At 47.1% G+C, this 17,000-nt stretch overlaps 1 protein-coding gene across 2 annotated transcripts; it reads right to left on the bottom strand.

Annotated features, from left to right (window-relative positions):
* Positions 1-922: 922 nt before the first annotated feature.
* NOL9 (nucleolar protein 9) lies at positions 923-11,652 on the bottom strand. 2 transcript variants are annotated; one of them, XM_082230068.1, is made up of 12 exons: positions 10,911-11,652; positions 9,490-9,712; positions 8,379-8,506; positions 7,414-7,546; positions 6,971-7,067; positions 6,318-6,415; positions 5,231-5,392; positions 3,849-4,140; positions 3,188-3,299; positions 2,392-2,569; positions 1,574-1,707; positions 923-1,228 (listed from the first exon to the last, which is right to left on the bottom strand). In XM_082230068.1, exons 1-12 carry the CDS (start codon positions 11,193-11,195, stop codon positions 1,112-1,114), a joined length of 1,959 nt encoding a protein of 652 aa, XP_082086194.1. In that variant the 5' UTR covers positions 11,196-11,652; the 3' UTR covers positions 923-1,111. The 2 variants fall into 2 exon arrangements, with proteins under 2 accessions (XP_082086194.1, XP_082086193.1); XM_082230067.1 differs by having other exon boundaries at positions 7,414-7,552; positions 10,911-11,648.
* Positions 11,653-17,000: the final 5,348 nt, after the last annotated feature.

Consider the following 17,000-nt stretch of genomic DNA (forward strand, 5'->3'; position numbering starts at 1 on the left):
GGCCAACTTCTTGATCAAAATCTAGGATTTCAAAACTGCAAGTTCAAGAACCAGAGGACTTTAGATAAGTTGATCAGGCAGCTTGAGCAACATGATCTCAACCACATTTTGTCTGCAGCTAGCTCCTTAAAACCATTAGATTAGAAAAATCAAAGTAGCCTGTGTGAGGCATAGTTCCCTGGCCCAAAGGATGAGCACTGAAATGAGACTGAATTGCTAGATCTTAAGAGAAAAAACAGAGACTACAATGGACTATAAGTCTCAGTGGCTCCAGCCAGCATGGCAGTGCTGGCTGGGGCTGATGGGAATTGTAGTCCAAAACAACCAAAGGAGCCCAGGTAGGCAAAGGATGTTACACAGCCTGAGAAAAACCAAGCCGACTCAGCAGTATATCCCTTTCCTGCAGTGCAGCTTTGGATCAATAGGGTCTCTGGCCTGGGCCAAGCATTGTTTCAAAGAAAATAGCTTGGCTCCCTTGAATCTTCTCCAAATACAGTAAGGGACTCAAAAGCAGCAGCAGCAGCTACAGCATCTTCAGGAAGCCAGGTGGCCTGTGCCAAGAGTCCTCTCAGCAGGGAGCTGTTTGGTAAAAGGCTGTTAAGGCTGCACCCAGAACATTCAAGCTCACTGCACTGCAAGAGTGATTGGAGCTCCCTCTGCAGGCAGCAACTGCAGCCTGGTCATTTCTTATTTGAAACCAGATATTCACCACCACCACATCTTTGGTAGCCTAAACCAAATTTCACAGAAAAGAGAGGAAAAGTAAATACCAAACTGCTGCAGACTCTTGAAAACTGAAACACATGTCAGCACATGACAACAAGAGTGGTGGAACAGCAAAGAAGCATCATTTCACCCACACTCAGAAGGGCCACTGTTTGGTGAATCCTGCACCAAGGACCTCAAAGAATGTGGCATAAAGGCAGTTTATATCAAAAGTTTAATTTTTCAGGACGCAAAGAAAACACACAAATGAATAAAACATGACAGTGGATCAGCATGACACTCTCAGCCGTGGAAATTGTAACTGGTCTCCTGTGGAAGGTCCCCTGAGAACATGCCATGTCTCCTGAGCTGATCAGTTCCTGCAGAGGAGGATTTAGATTGGAGCTCATGGCTGCATATGTTCTCTCCTCTTCAGATGCTTTTTCAATTTCAATTTCCCAGCACCTGAAATGTCATAGTTATACTCCGACGTGACATAGGGTATCTCCCCTTCAATCCCCACCTGACAAAGAAAAGACAGTGTTATAGGACACCTTGTCTCTCTCTCTCTCTCTCTCTCTCTCTCTCTCTCTCTCACACACACACACACACGTGGCAAATGCCAGCAAGAGACTCATTGGGTTTAAAAACAAAACAAAACACCAAACATATCTATCAGACTCTAAGGCTATAAGGCCAATAGGACACTAGGAGCAGAGTGAGCATTACCCAGTAAGAATTTGTGAACCGTGGAAAGAAATGGGGGCAGGGTGAGAAATTGCTTTCTCCCTCTGAATATTAAAACTCAGATTCTCCAATAGCTCTGGCTGGCAGTAGGTTCAGGATAAATAGAAGGAAGACTCCTTACTTGGTTTAGGAAGATGCAATTAGGAATAGGGATACTTCCAATCAGTAAGCAATTCACAAATCGCAAGTTCTGTGGCGCTACTGGTGTCAGAATGTGGTACAGCTTCTTGTCTGTGTCCACCCCTCGGACGATTCCTGTAGAAAGGGGCAGATGAAGAACAAGCCTTGAGTATTCCAGAACCACTTAGCAAGCTGGCACAACTAAGGTTACCTCTGGATGTTTTAGCAACATTCTGCAAATATCTAAACACCTACATCTGTGCTAAAGAGAAATCATCACTTGGTTTTTAATCACAATATTTTAGTTCATATTTATCTGCTGCTGCTTTGGTTTTTCTTTTCTTTTTTTTACCGGTGTTTATTTTAATTACATACTGTAATATATATTTTTTTAATCCAAATAGCGCAAATTGCCCTCAGAAAGGTCAAGATATAATTTCACTGAAATAAATATTTGGAGCACTTTGGGGGCAGAGCACATGAGCCAGATAGTGGTGGCCAACCCACAGAGCTTAGCAAGAGGGGACGCTGCTTCTTACAAGCAAAAGGGAGGGGGATTTGTCTATGTAGTCCTGCATCACCTGCCCTGGCTAGACAAGGTCCTCCCTCTCAAGGGGAAGGGTAAGCTGGGTGGGAAGTATACATTTTGGCTATCGACCAAGGTCAGCCGAAGTTCGTGGATTGCTGCCCCTTTTGATTCTGAACAGTTCCCAGTGGAAAGGGTAAGCACTCCCACTATCGTGGACTGTTTTCATTTTAGAAAAGACTAAAGATTTAAAAAACAGGAAGAGAGGGGTGCTACAAATGCAAGACACTTACCAAAGCCCAGGCAGTTGCAGATGGGTGTGTGTGTCAACAAGACCGGCCCATCTGCGTTACACGGCACCTGATCTGGCACTTGGCAGAGGCCAACCCAGCTGGCATTGACAGAATACAAGATGTGGGCAGGAGCAACCTCTGTGTGTATGACTCTGAGGGCGACGGCATTGAAAGGCACCTGGGAAACAAAAAGCAAGAGCGTAAACTCAACCAGCAATTTGCTTTGTTTCAGTTATACAAATTCATGTGGGCTGCATCTGCTAATGTTTTAGAATGTTGAACTATTTTGATTGCTGTTAGCCGCCCTGAGCCCAGCTCCGGCTGGGGAGGGCGGGATATAAATAAAATTTATTATTATTATTTATTATAATGACCGCTTGGCATCACCAGGCAGAAATGGAATTTCTGTTTATTTTTACAGAAGAATACCTCTGGATGCCAAATCCTGGGGACAATCTACTGGGAATACTTGAGGGAGGAGGGGGCAGAGCTCTGCGACAAAGCATATACTCTGCACATGCAAGATACTTCACATCTTCAAAGTTCAAAATGGTGTCAGGAAGCCAGGCTGGGGAAAGACTTCTGCTTGAGACCTTGGAGAGCTGCTGCTTACCAGAGAAAATAATGCCAGGCCGGATGGACTGAAAGCAGCCTGGGCTGAAAGAGCAGGACAGAGAGAATCCTCCGAAGTTCTTTAGGGTAACAATTCCCAAGTGGTAACTGCATCTTGGCTGCTTACACAAAGCCTCTGTAACGACAATACTAACATAAAGCTCTGCTGTGTAGGCCCATTTACCTGATAGGGTATCAGGCTGTGTAAAGGAAACACAGATTCCACGTCTGGGGGCTGCAGCTGGCCCAAGTACGCCAAGATTGCCATGTCTCGTAGGACACTGCTGTGGGTGCGTCTAGGGGAGCAAAATGAGAACTAGATCAGAAACTGGTTGGGAAGCACACTCTCTGGCCAGCCTTATGAGGGGGAAGGAGGGGAGGGACATGGGACTGAAGGTGAGATGCAGAATAGAAAAGAGAAGTGGCCACAGAAATGGGGTTGGGAAGGTGAAAAGTGGGTTTAGTAGGTGCATGGGATGGGAAGGGGAAGCTCCAGGAAGTTAACATGGTGGGGGTTGACAAGCAGAGCAAGAAGGGAAGCAGAGCCCCCCTCCTGCTAGTGTCTCTCTCTCACACAAACAGTACTTAAAATGCCACAATACTCTTTTGCTGTTATTGCAAGTACACTATTAGGCAACAGTTTGCTAGTGACCAGCTTGTAATATACATTACAAGACAGACAGGAAGGGATGCAGAAAGAGTGGGTCAAGGACTCCCAAAGGCAAGCAGAGGCGCCAGCAAAGTGAGGCTAGCTAGTCATGGAAAGCCCTTAAGGTATCACTTTACCCTGTCCTGCTCTCCACCCCACCCACCCCTGTCCCCACATGCCATTGCGTGGCACTTACCCAGTGCCAGCGTTCCCTGCTCCTGGGAACTTTGGCTGGACACACAGCAACTGATGGCCAGGATGTGGAGGGTGGAAGCCTGCTTGGGCCAAGCCCTGCTGCCCTGAGTCCTCCATCCCATTCAGGCTCTTGCGCCGGAAGAGTGCTTTGCCTCTTGTGTGCAGGCCAGCAGTGCAATGGATATACTCTGGGGATAGCTGAGGCATGTCCCTGAAGTCTTCCACACTGATCTGAACGATGTGACTAGGCGCCAACAGCCGAATTATGTCAATCAAAAGGAACAATCCGGCACCTTTGAACCAGGGGACAAAACAAGAGCATGTCTGAACAGTGCAAAAAGGATGGAACACATGTTATAGGATGCAAAGTGAAGCTGCTGCATCAAGCGAGAGCACATCATTGCAGGCCTCTGTAGCTGCTGAGCCAGAGGGAGAAAGAGAAAAAGGTTTTGCAGGGCACCCAAGTCCACCTGATTCAAACACTTCTGCAATTTCAGCAGGCTTTGCCTCCATGGTCACAATTTTTATGGCCATTAAAAGAGAGAAACTTGGGTCCTTCTTAAAGGAATGCACACACATCCTGCACTCTCATAGCTCAAGGTATGAGTTCTCTGCATAGCTCCTTCTTCCTAACTTTCAGTACCTTGTGTCTTCCACCTGCCATTCCTCACCTTTGAAACATATCTGATGTTCTAATGAAATCTGAAGCTTAGAACCAGAATTACATGAATATACTTGGCCAGGGCCAACCTCATATTCCCTCTCTGCCAGTCAGTTTCAGTACTGCAATTCCAAACAAGCACAGAAAATGCTGACTTTGCAAACAAAAACAGAAATACCGAACTGAGCATAGATTCCAGAAGAGAAGCGATATTGTATTAAAGCAACTGAAGACTTTGCTTCCCCACCCCCGCTGTGCACTTTGCTGAGATCTTTACGGAAGGGCAGGTGCCAGCTTCCCTTCAAGCACAGTTCTAGACTTACTGGGTTGTCAGTGCTGCCTCTGCAGCCATGTTCCAAATCTGGTGAAGTCCCCAGAGCCAGAAGCTGGGGGTTTGGGAGGCACACAGAGTCAAGGGTTCTATGCAGAGTAGACGCATTGAAATTAATGGATCAAAGTTAGCCATGTCCGCTAATTTCAATGGGTCTACTATAAATAGCAATAACATTGGCTACCAGTACCCTGCACAGCTTAGGGTTCTAGAAGCAGAATAAGCAAGAGATATGTCAACTTAGAAGGCCAGGTAAGAAAGAGTTTGAGAGATGGGCCTCAGAGACAGTCCCCACATCCCCACCTTCCTCACCTTGGGCCAACATAGGATCTCAAACTTGTGCCCAGTTGACCCCATGGCAGAAAAAGTCACAAGCTCCCCAATGCCTTACCTTTCACCCATCCCATGGTGTTGATGACCAGAGGAACATCTCTCTCATAGGCACTGAACACATATTTCAGCGTGTCAATGTATCTTTCAGTGTCCTGCTCACAACTGGTTGCCCCAAAGTAAACCATTTTTCGCGGTGTACGCTGGTGAGTGAACGGTGGACCTAAAAGGGGAGAAGAAATTGACAGAACTGCACATATTCAAAAGAGCTGCAACAGCACTTTATCCACCCAACGGGGTGGTGGGGGTGCAGAAAGCAATTGACCTTTCTCCCTAGACTCAACCTCTAACGGGAAAGCAGGTCATTGCTCCAGTTTGGTTTTGATCCCTTTGGAAAGGCTGGTGCTCCAAGAAGAGCTCCACTCACACCAGAAAGTAAATTCTGTGTGGGGCTTCCCTTGTGCTTGATCCAAAAACTGCTGTTAGCACAGAATGCTGCAGCATGGTTTCTGATGGGAGTGAGACCCTGTCAGCATAAAACAGCATGTAACAAATCAGAGATCTGCCTCGGTTGACAATCTGCTCCAGGGCCAAATTCAAGGAATTATTATTATTATTATTATTATTATTATTATTATTATTATTATTATTACAAAGTCTTGAAGATTGGGACCAGTTTACTTGCAGCATCAGTTTATCCCACATATATGCACAGTTGGCCACTTCAATCTGCAGATCTGACACTGTTACAAGTGCCAAATAATGCTCATTCTGCACTTGTAAGAAACTAATCTTCTGGCAGCACCTACACTCTGGAACCCCCTGCCTATTGACATCAGGCAGGCACCTTCACTGCACTCTTTTTGGCGCCTGCTAAAAATTTTTTTGTTTAGGTCAGCCTACTCAGGTACATAGTAGGTTGACATGCATTTTATTTACTTTTAGCTATTGTTGATTTTAATCATCACTGATATAATTTACAATACTTGTCTTCAATGATAACCTTAATATTTTGTTTTATAGTTCTGTAAGCCACTTAGAGGTTTTCTTACAGTCATTTATTGTTAAATAAATAAAACAAATAAAGCCACTCAGAAGAGGCGTCCAGACATTTCACAACACTCTGAAAATGCCTCCAAAGCACATACCCAGAAGCGGCTCTGTTACGTTAATTAGGGAAACGCACCCAGGAGGCGTGAACTCTGGTTGCCCCAAATCACAATCCAAGAATTCAATGCAGGGAAGGCTACAATTAAGAAGAGGAAAATGATATAAATGTTAACAGAATGCCTTTGACTGCCATCACTGGAAAACCCAGCCTGAAGCTAAAGCAAAAATTTGAATGTTCTGATCAGCAGCCCCCCACCCACCTGCTCTTGTCAGCAACCAGGATGGTTATAAGAACATCAGAAGAGCTGAGCTGGATCAGAATGGCCCATCTAATCCTGCATCCTTCTCTCACTGTGGCCAGCCAGATGCCTGTGGCAAACCAGAATGCAGGACCAAGGGAGGGTATTCTCCCCTCCTGTGGTTTCCAGAAGCTGGTATTAAGAAGCATTGCAAAATCTAAGAGATACATGCTTATAAGTGCTAGGCCTTCAAAACTGGAAGCCTAGAGACTGCTTTGGCAAAAGGAACAAAGGCAGGCTAGCCAGACAAGGATCAGAGAGCTGACAGCCCACGGTGGGGAGGAGATAAAACAGCACCCGCCACCCCTGACCCAAGGAAAATAGGAAACGAGTTTGGAGAAAGAAGCTCTCTCATTGCAAACAGCCACAGCAGCCTTCACCAGAGAACTCACCTGTTGAGCAAAATATTAATCAGATATCTGTTAAAAGTTGACTTGCCGACACTTTTGGGGCCACAGACCAAGACTATAGGGCAGCCTTCATCCTCATCTGAAACACAAACACAGTATCTGAACATAATTGCCCCAGTAAAGTTACAATCTGAAATGATTATTTGAGAATAAGAACTTACACACACAACTGGCACAGCTACATGAAATCTCACAGGAGGTTAACATGACCAACATCTTTTTTCAATAAAAAAAGACCAAGCAGAAACAGATTCTCCCTCCAAGCTTAGAATCAGAGAATACAGCTTGGCCCAGTTCTTTCTCTGTGGACAAAGGATGGCCCCATTGGCTTCATTTTTATTTAACAAGTCTTCAGATACAAGCACTGCTCCATTTAGGTTACAGCTGCACTTCACCCTTGCTCACGTTAGCTTTAAGCTACTCACCTTGGCACGCTTGGATTAACTCTTCAACTGCTGACAATGTGCTTTCCGACATCAGCAGGCCACTCCTGGGGTCTTGCTTCCCAGCACCAACAGAAGCGAGCACTGTATCCTCTGGAGTGAAACTGGGAGCCTTCTGTCTCTAGGAATGAGAAGGCATTTGTCTGGAGGTGGTTTTAGCCATTAAAAAAGGGGGGCAGGCTAGACTGTATGTCTATTAGCAGGTATTAAGAACCCCCAACTTCAGAGACAGCATCCCTCTGAATACTAACAGCTAGGGAATAGCAGGTTCAATGGGCATTTGGCTTCGTAACTAGTTTGTGGGCTTCACAGAAGCATCTGAGAGGCTCCTGTGGAGAGCAGGATGCTGGATCAGATGGACTTTTGGATGAATCCAGCAGGGCTCTTAATGTTCACTGCAAATTGGCCTTAGCTAGCAAGTATTTGGCTAACTGACAAACACCCAAAAAGCAGATATAGCCATCGGAGTTCAGGCCTAAGTGTAGGATAAATTAAAAGGCCCCAAATCCAGGAAACGTTAACACAAAGGAAGCCTTGATTGCCCAGCAGAGTAGCTTCATCCCCACAAGAGGCCTAAAAGGATATCCAAATCCCAGGACCAATGCAGCTCAATTGAAATCCATGTAATTAACCCAAACAGAAATTTGATATAGGCCACATAGTGAGCATTTTTCATTAGCGGGTATCTTCAGCTTTCAGGTGTGAATGCTCAAACTGTAAAGAAGGGCATGTTCTTGCATGCATCACACCCTCACCAAGTCCTTGACCTTCCCTTGTATAATCTTGTTTTATCAGGGTCTCCCATCACACAGAGGGTTCTACTCAAATTCAAAAGGATTAAGTAGAGGCCCTGCTTATGGGACTGAACACATGACGCCAGGTCTTGCAGTGTATCCTGGCCATCCTGAATCAGTTCTGCAAAAACTCAGAGGACAGAAGGAACTCACCTTTGCTTTGAATATGTGGGAGAAATTTGAGTAGCTGTGAATGAACCTAGTCGCTGGAGTATCCAGACGCTCCAACAAAATCATGGAACACTGAGGAATGAAGTCTTTCATCAGTTTGCATCTTGCATCTGGAAAGACAAAGGATGAAACCACAAATGAGACAGTAAGCCTCCTGCTTGGCCCTCATAATGCTTCAAGGCCATTGTGATAAGGACAGAAAACCATAATAATTGCAGTGGTTCTGAAGGGCTTCCAGTGGAGCCTGCCTCAGTCTTGAAAGTCTTCACATTTGCACGAGCTTTTTCTGCAGAGCACAGGGAAACAAAGCATACACACAAAGAGCTATTCTCACAATAAGGCAGCTACCCAACTGTGGCTTACTCAATCTTGTTCTCTATTCCTACTATTCAACAGGTTCGGACATTAGCAGCCTGGGTTTGGCTTTTATTGGCAACAGGCCCCAAGCTCTGGAACCTTCTTCTAGAAGAAGTTAGGGAAGCACGAACACAGCTGGGTTTTTTTGTGTTCTGTTTTGTTTTTGAGAAGTCTGCAAATTCTGCATGATTTCAATGAGGACTTAAATTTTCTGTGGCTGCTTTGTCTTAAATGTGTATTTATCGTGATTTATAAACGGCTGGTTTTTGTGTACATGATGCATTTCTTTTAGTGTAAAATACTAAACACAGCTTGTGAAAAAGCAATATAAAATATTTCAGGAAACAAACAAAACCACCCTGTGAACAGCGTTAGGCTGAAAGGGAGAGCTGCTGGATATGAATTTTTATTATTTTATTTATTTGTATCCAGGCTTTTCCACTAACCAGACTGCAACAAAGAACAGCAAAATGACCGGTCTGTGGCAAAGGGCCACAGGTCAAAATCATGACCATCAAAGATATCCATTCTGCACACAGAAACTCCAAAAGAATTTCAAGGGATGTGCATAAACACACACCAGACAGCCTGTCCACAAAAGCCTTTTTTAACAATCTGATCCCCGAGAGGCAGAGCTCTGTGTGAGCACAAAGCACATCATATTCTTCTTCAAACATCCAAGATCACCCTCTCACAGGAACAAGAAGTTCAGGGCCCACCCTCCATTCCAGCTTACCTCGGGGCACAAGGTGTGCTCGGAGAATGGACTTTGCCTCTGCTTTCATTTCTTTCCCAGATTTTTCTGGCTCCTTATAAGCCACTGCTTCAATGGTGAGAGCACAGTGGGAGTAGGGGGAGAAGAGGTGATACGGGGGCTGATCTGGAACGATGTTGAACCCAAACACCCGTACAGAGCCATACAGGCACGTCAGGGAACACTTGCCAGTGAATGTCAGTGCCTGACAGGTAGAAAATAACTACTGTAAATAAGCAAACTAATATGTAAATGCGGCTGCCCCTTTTAACATTACCCAGAGAAGTTGTCCTAGACTGTTTTTAATATTACATTTTAATGGTGTAACCCACTCTGGGGTCTCAGGGTGAATTATATCATAATCATTTGCTAGATACTGGTCCTCCAAGTACTGCTGGACTTCCATCATTGGCCAGCTGATGGGAACAGCTAAAGGGCCACAGAGGATGTTCTAGGAACATTAGAAACTGCCTTATACCAAGTCAGACCATTGGTCCAGCTAGATTATTACTGTCTGCAATGGCAAAGCTCTGCAAGGTTTCTGACAAGGAGTCTCGCTCAGCCTTATCTGGAGATGCCACCTGGGACTGAAGCCAGGATCTTCTCCACGAAAAGCAGATAATCTACCATTGAGCTACAATCCTTCTGCTAAAATCAGAGTTAGATTCTACAGTATTCCACATGGTTCTGAATATAGGCCTGACTGAAATATGAAGCAGACTTATAATGTCTCAGTCCATTAGTCCATCTAGCTCTAAATTATCTATTCTACACAATGACTTTTCAAGGCTTGAGATAGGAGCCCTTCTGCAGGCAAGACAGATACTCTACCACTACAGCCCTTCCATATCCACCTACCCACTTCCCCCTGCCCCTTCTGCTACCTAGTCATACCCCCACAAAGGCACATCCTTCCTGTACAGTAAGCCCGCAACTTATGCACATTTAACGTGTGCACATGCAGAATTTTTTTATTAAAAAGATTAAAAGGGGGAAGAAGGGGGAAGGGTTCCAGGACAAATGACTTTGGCAATTCCACCCACCATGGCACCAAATGGGTTTTGATCAGAGGTGATTTGGGCTTTAGACGCAAACTCTGTGTATGTTGTAGGCCTATACCGTACAGCTATTCCACCCAATGGAGAATCCATTGAGTTGGAGTCCATTCTCTGTATTTGCATAACCACGCCTCTTATGCTTCCTGGCCACGCCCTTTCCCTGAGCGGCAGCACCTCAAACAGCTAGCCCAACCCCATAAACTGGAGTCGATGGGCAGTATTTTCATAAGCACGCCCCTTCTACTCTCAAGCCATGCCCTTCCCTTATTTGGCAACGCCTCCAACGGCGGGGGGGGGACTCACGCGCGTCCTGTATTTGCATAGCCACGCCCCCTCCGCGCTCACCTGTCCCTGAGGCAGGAGCAGAAAGGCTCTGCCTTCCTTGGCCTCGACGGCCGTCAGCATCTCTCCCTCAGCCGAGGCTCCTTCGTCCGTTGGCGGCGGTTGCGATGGTCGTGCGGAGAGGAGGCCGCGGGCGAACTCGCGGGCGTAGCGCTGCAGGGCGTCGGGCCCCCCGCGGGCCTTCTTCTCCGGCGGAGCAGGCGGAGACTGCAGAGCCGCTTTTCGGCGCCGGCGCCGGCTCCTCTGCCGCCGGAGGAGGCTGGCTGGGTTCAAGCGGCGGTTCGCCATCCCCACACCTCGCCTCGGCGGCGGCCCGCGTCTCCAAAGCGACCGCTAGCGCGCATGCGCGTCCTTTCGCGAGCCGGAAAACGACGATAGAGACAGGAACGGGTAGAGCGGCTTCGTGTTTCGGAACGTCGTGACGTCATATGGTTGCCTCGCAGATATAAGGAGGAGCACCGGAAATTACAGGAGCCCATCATTTGGATTTCCGGCAATAGCCTTTTTTTGTTTGAGGTTGGAATTGAAACTAGCTAGGCAAACCGTGGGAGACGTTGTAAGGTTTCCCCCCAGCTGTGTTTCGTTTTATTTAAGTGTATTTCCCGCCTTTCCACAAACGGGCTCGAGGCGGCTAACAGTAGAAACGCGATAGCGTAATAAAATACGTAATAAAAGCAGAACACAATAAAATAAACGAAGGCAAGCTAAACAAATGGCCACATAGAATTGTAGAGTTGGGAGGGACACCCAAGGGTCATCTAGTCCAACCTCATTGCAATGTAATAATAATAATTTTTATTTATACCCCGCCCTCCCCAGCCAAGGCTGGGCTCAGGGCGGCTAACAAGCAATAATAAAAACAAGTTGAATAAATACAACTTAAAAACAAGATTTAAATACAACATTAAAATATTAAAATGCAGCCTCATCACAGGAGGAGAAAGGAAAAAGAAAAAAGAAAGTTGGATCCAAGAAATAATAATGGGATTACCCTTTGAATTCGCCACAAATTTTACAGAGAACAACCAGCTACCATCAAACCACAGATCAGATCTGTATCCAATGACTGAACTCTAAATAGTCCCAGACTGGTACTTTTTGGCACTGCCGATTGCCACTTTTTAGCACTGCCTCAATGTGGACCACGATTTATGTGGTGTCATGAGACTCAAGAGTCTCTGTGATTGTTACACTTCAGTTTGAAGGGATTCCCTGCAAAAAACAGAGGATCCATAATTGGTGGTGCCCAGATTCATGCATGTTTTTGCACCACGATGACATCAAATAATAACATAAGGAGAGTCCTCCTGAATCAGGCTAATCAGTGGCCACTCCAAGGGCTTCAGCAAACAGAAAGCAAGTCTACTCAAGTGGAAGAGAATAATCTGTTGTATCCAATGAGAGTCCCACTCAAAGAAGAGCCCTTGAAAGTCATGGTCATGACAAACTGAGGTCCACTAATTTCAGTGGGTCTATCTACTTTGTGAAGAGCATAGCTGGATAGGGCCCAGTGTCAGGTGGGACAAGGGTTAAGCACACCTCTTCATTCATTCCCTGCTGAAACTTCCCTCCTTCCCAAATTTGTTTTTCCAGGGAAAGAAGGAAAGTGTGATGGGGTTTACACATGATGGAAATGGGCAGAGCAATGGAAATCATTGCACTCTCCCAAATACTGGGATTTCATTCAGCTGAGTTTTACTCAGAGCAGACCCACTGAAATCAATGCCACATCCATTTGTTCCAATGGGTCTATTTGGAGTATCACCAGCATTGGAAATGAAAGGGACTTCAGAAATACAGACCAGGAATGAAAAAATCAGGCAGCAAAGTTTCTTAAAGAAAAAGTTTTTTTTATTTGGATTTTTGTCAGACAAAAAGCAAATAGGGTGCATTCAGGAAAATGAAGAATGCCCGCCCCTCCTTGGGGGTAGCTAACTCATATACCTTCTTGCAAAGCACAGTTCAGCCCCTTGGCATCCCTTTAGCCAATGATTGACAATTTCCTATGGTCATTGATGCATATTCATTAAAGCTCAACCAATTAATAAATTGGTGTGTCCTTTCGGTTCCAAGTTGCCTATTCCACTAGGTGGCGCTACTGGCTTATAACCTATTTACCAGTTCCTGGAACTGGGCTTGAGCAGGTGTTTACTGGAACTGCGTCCTGTGGTTTTGACAGTTTCTTTCTCTGGTTAGCTACGTCCTGTTTGTCAGGGGTCGTTTCTCAGAAATGGCAAAACTGGCCAACCACAAGCTTCCTGCACCTGCAGACATCTTAACTGTGACCTACTTGCTGTTTGTAACGCTTGCTGTTTGCAAAGCAAGAGAGAGAAGAATAGTTTTAGCTGCAACAGAGAAATGGCTTTTGCAACAGAAAAATGGCTTTTAGAGGTTAAACATGGTTCTGGCCTGGCTCTCAACTGGACAGCCTGGCTTCCAATCCTTCATTCCCCCCTTTCCATCACGAAAATGCTGTGACCGGTACGGTTCTCCATTTTCGCTTGATGGACCTATAGGTACAATATCATAGAGAGCCAGGAAATGTATACTTCTGTGGATACACGGGCCTCCCTCTATGACCCTGTCAAGTCTTCAAATATGGTGCTGGGGAACCACGTAGGTGGTGTTCAGAATCTTGACCTCGCACGCATACCCAGCACTCAGACCTGTTCAGGCTCTTGGCCACAGCTGTGGTCATGTTCAGGAAGGTGTTCTCCCTCCACCCGGTGGCCATCTGAGAGGTGAGAACCATCAGGAGGCAGGGTATGATCCACATCCTGATTCGAGGAATGTTCGGTGGCCCAGAACAAAGAACTGTACCACCAACACAGAAATACCACAGGCCAAAGGGATGGTGGCCCATGAAGGCCAGGTCATGTGGGCCTCTAACTCCTGGCCCTACTGAGGCGTGAACAGCATCTACACACAAAACGTTCCCACTCTACACAGGGAAAAGTGGCCGCCTGACACTGATACACTGCTAGGCCTCGGGAGCTATAGGGATGGCAATAGACTCTGTAAAGTTCAAAGGCTGGTCCTACTGGGTGGAGGTCACCTACGTGGTCTCTGACCAGGGCCTATGGAGGCTGAAGCCTGGGGTGGCAACCCTTATGCAGCCACAAGAATACCCTACCACATTCAAGGGTATTAGATGTGGAGTTACCAGGCCCAGTAGTTCAGGCAGTATTCTGGGATTTTTGGCAGGCTCGAGCCACCACGACAACCACAGGTGGGGCTGCAGGATTTACTGGCACTTGTTCAGCAATTTCAATGCGCACCTGGTTCAGGCTCCCTCCCCTGCAATATTTGCATTAAGATAGGCTCCGTCCCATGCAACACCTGGATTAAGATTAGGACCTGGTCTACCAGATGAGGTTGGTACAGTGCTCTACCCCCTGAGTGACAGTTGGTTACCCCCCCACAACAGCAAGAGCGGTCCAGAACTCGATAGATTTTGACCGTTTCTGCAACTTCCCGTAGGAGCAGTACCCATGTGCGCTGGACAGTGGTGTGGAAGAGAAGCCACAGTGGGGTAGTGGGATGTTTCAATACGGCAACCTCATCAAACCCCTGTTCCCAATAGCCAATGAGCACGCCATTTCTTACCACTGGCAAGACGAACCAGTCATAGCAGAGGTCCGCAGGCCAATAGGGTCGGTATGGCTCAGTGGGGTCAGGACAATAGGACATAGAGCAAATCAATACAGAACATAATAGAGAAAAGGGGAAAGTCCTTGTGAAAGTCCTTGTACTGATCAGTCGCAGGATCTAGTTGCCCGTGGCCTAACGCGTTCCCGGTAGCGTCAGACACAAGGTGATGATCAGACGCGGGGTCTTGTTGCCCGTGGCCCAACGCGTTTCCGGTAGCGTCAGACACAAGGTGATGATCAGACGCGTGTGATGCATTCTCACCGCAGTTGGGATGGAGAGGAGGACGGTATACGGGCCTCGCCACTTAGGGATGAGGGGGTTGCGCTTCCACGCTGTCACCCGGCTGGAACTGGTGTACCGGCTCAGCGAGACTGCACGGTGTAGGCTCGAGGTAGTACCTGGAAAGGGAAGCAAACACACACGGGGACAGGAATTGCACTTGTTCCTGAGTGATGTGATCTCCCACCCGCCCCAAACTGGCGGGGATGTCTCGGACGAAAGTGGGTGGTCTGCCATACAAAAGTTCAAAGGGTGATAGTCTCAGTCTCTTGGTTGGAGCGCTCCGAATCTGAAACAAGGTAATGGGCAGGACATCTATCCAGTGTAGTCCCGTCTCCTGGGTCAGCTTGGCCAAGTGGGTTTTCAAGGTGTGATTCATAAGTTCAGGTTTTCCCAAACTCTGGGGTCTGCAGGCTGTGTGTAGCCTTCAGTTTATCTGCAGCGCCTTGCACACTTCTTGCACAACTTTATCAAAGAAGGCAGGGCCATTGTCACTGCCAATACTTCTGGGGAGGCCAAATCGGGGTATGAGTTCATGTAACAGTTTCTTGGACACTTCACGAGGTATCTCTGTTCTAGTGGGGTACGCCTCTGTCCAACCCGTCAGCGTGAAGACAAACACAAGCAGGTATTTGATACCCCTAGCTGGTGGTAGTTCAGTGAAGTCCACAATCAGGCTTTCCATAGGGGTAAAGCCCACGTGTTGTACGCCCGGTGGAGGGAGGTGGCCTTGCCTAGGGTTGCTCTTGGCGCACAGGACACACTTTTGGGAGATAGCAGCAATTAGTTGGGATAGGTTGGGGATGTAGAGTATTCTCCCAAGGTGTGCTTTAGCAGCTGGGCTTCCTATGTGAGTAGACTCGTGGTAGTTCTTTACAATCACGGTAGCCAGATGTTGGGGCACAAAAACACGGTTTTCTGGTAGACGGAACCATCCCTCCTGGAGTGTTGCTCCTTCCTGGCGTGCCCACTGTTGCTCCTTTGGTGTGTAGCGTGGTTCCACATCGTCTGGAGTGAGTTGTGGGATGAGGGCTGTGGTACATACTGGTGGAGGTTTCAAAGCTGCTTCACGAGCTGCGTTATCTGCCTTCTGGTTGCTCCTAGTGACCATGTCCCGGCCTCTCCCATGGCCTTTGCAGCGGATCACGGCAATCTCTTCGGAACCCCATACTGCTTCCAGTAACATCTCAACTTCTGGACGTTATAGCCTTGCATCCAACTGCCAATTGCAGGGCAATGCCTTTTGCTGTTGGACTTCGCCTCAAAACACAAACAACTCTTGGAGACTTTGGCTTTCTTAGAACTCTTGGAACGGCTTGCCTGGCTTGCACCCCCACTTCTGGGTGCTCTGCTGCCTGAGGAACAACTTGTAACTGCCTTCCTCTTCCCTTCTCTCAGCCTCTCTCCAGCCCACAGTCCATCACACAGATTTATTGAAGCGTAGAAACAGCTTCCCAAAACAGCCTCAGCCCCCTCTGGGCTTGGTACTTTTTCTGGGCATCCTCTAGCCCCCTCTGGGCTTTCTGGGCGTCCTACAGCCCAGCCCCCTCTGGTCTGGCTGCCACTGTGGCCTGACATGCTGTCTTCAGTTCCTGCCATGCGACCCAGGGCTTCTTCCCTTGGACTATTGGCAACAGCCAAGAATCAAGGCTGGCCCTTAAAATGGCTAGGACCCTTTGGTCTCTCTAGAGCATCAGGCACGTCTACTTCACAAGCTTCCACTGCGCCTGCAGACTTCTCAATGGGTTGGGCAAAGCCTGTTTCAGCCTGTATAGTCCTTATATTCCATAAGGGTGAGAACCGAATGGGGCACATTCACATGCATCTCCTGGCCAAACATGAACCTGTCTGCTTCTTCCACTAGTGTGACGGTGGCAGTGACAGCCCACAGACAGGGTGGCCAGCCTTTCACTGTGGAATCTAATTGCTTGATAGTCTCAAAGGCTTCTTGTTGGGCCGGTCCCCACTCAAAGGGGTCTCTTTCTCTTCCTCTGGTACTCTCATTTAGAGGTTTTGCTAAAATACTGAAGCCTAGGATCCCGATTTTGCAAAAGCCTGCTGCTCCACAACTTTAAGCTTGTCTTTTAGGGATATCACAATCTCTGCCTTTCCTTGCAGTGACCTTCTGACAATTTCTAGATGGTCAGTATGTTCAGCAAGTTG

Source organism: Podarcis vaucheri (genome assembly GCF_965113315.1).
Source record: "Podarcis vaucheri genome assembly, chromosome: 7".
In the NCBI taxonomy this organism is placed as follows: Eukaryota; Metazoa; Chordata; class Lepidosauria; order Squamata; family Lacertidae; genus Podarcis; species Podarcis vaucheri.

What these genes read in the sequence shown, in the direction of transcription:
- NOL9 (XM_082230067.1), bottom strand. Translation starts at nt 11,195, where the DNA reads ATGGCGAACCGCCGCTTGAACCCAGCCAGCCTCCTCCGGCGGCAGAGG. An exon ending in ATTAATATTTTGCTCAACAG is followed by an intron (nt 6,416 to 6,970) that starts GTGAGTTCTCTG and finishes TCTTAATTGTAG; the next exon opens with CCTTCCCTGCATTGAATTCT. An exon ending in CGTAACAGAGCCGCTTCTGG is followed by an intron (nt 5,393 to 6,317) that starts GTATGTGCTTTG and finishes CTCCCCTTTTAG; the next exon opens with GTCCACCGTTCACTCACCAG.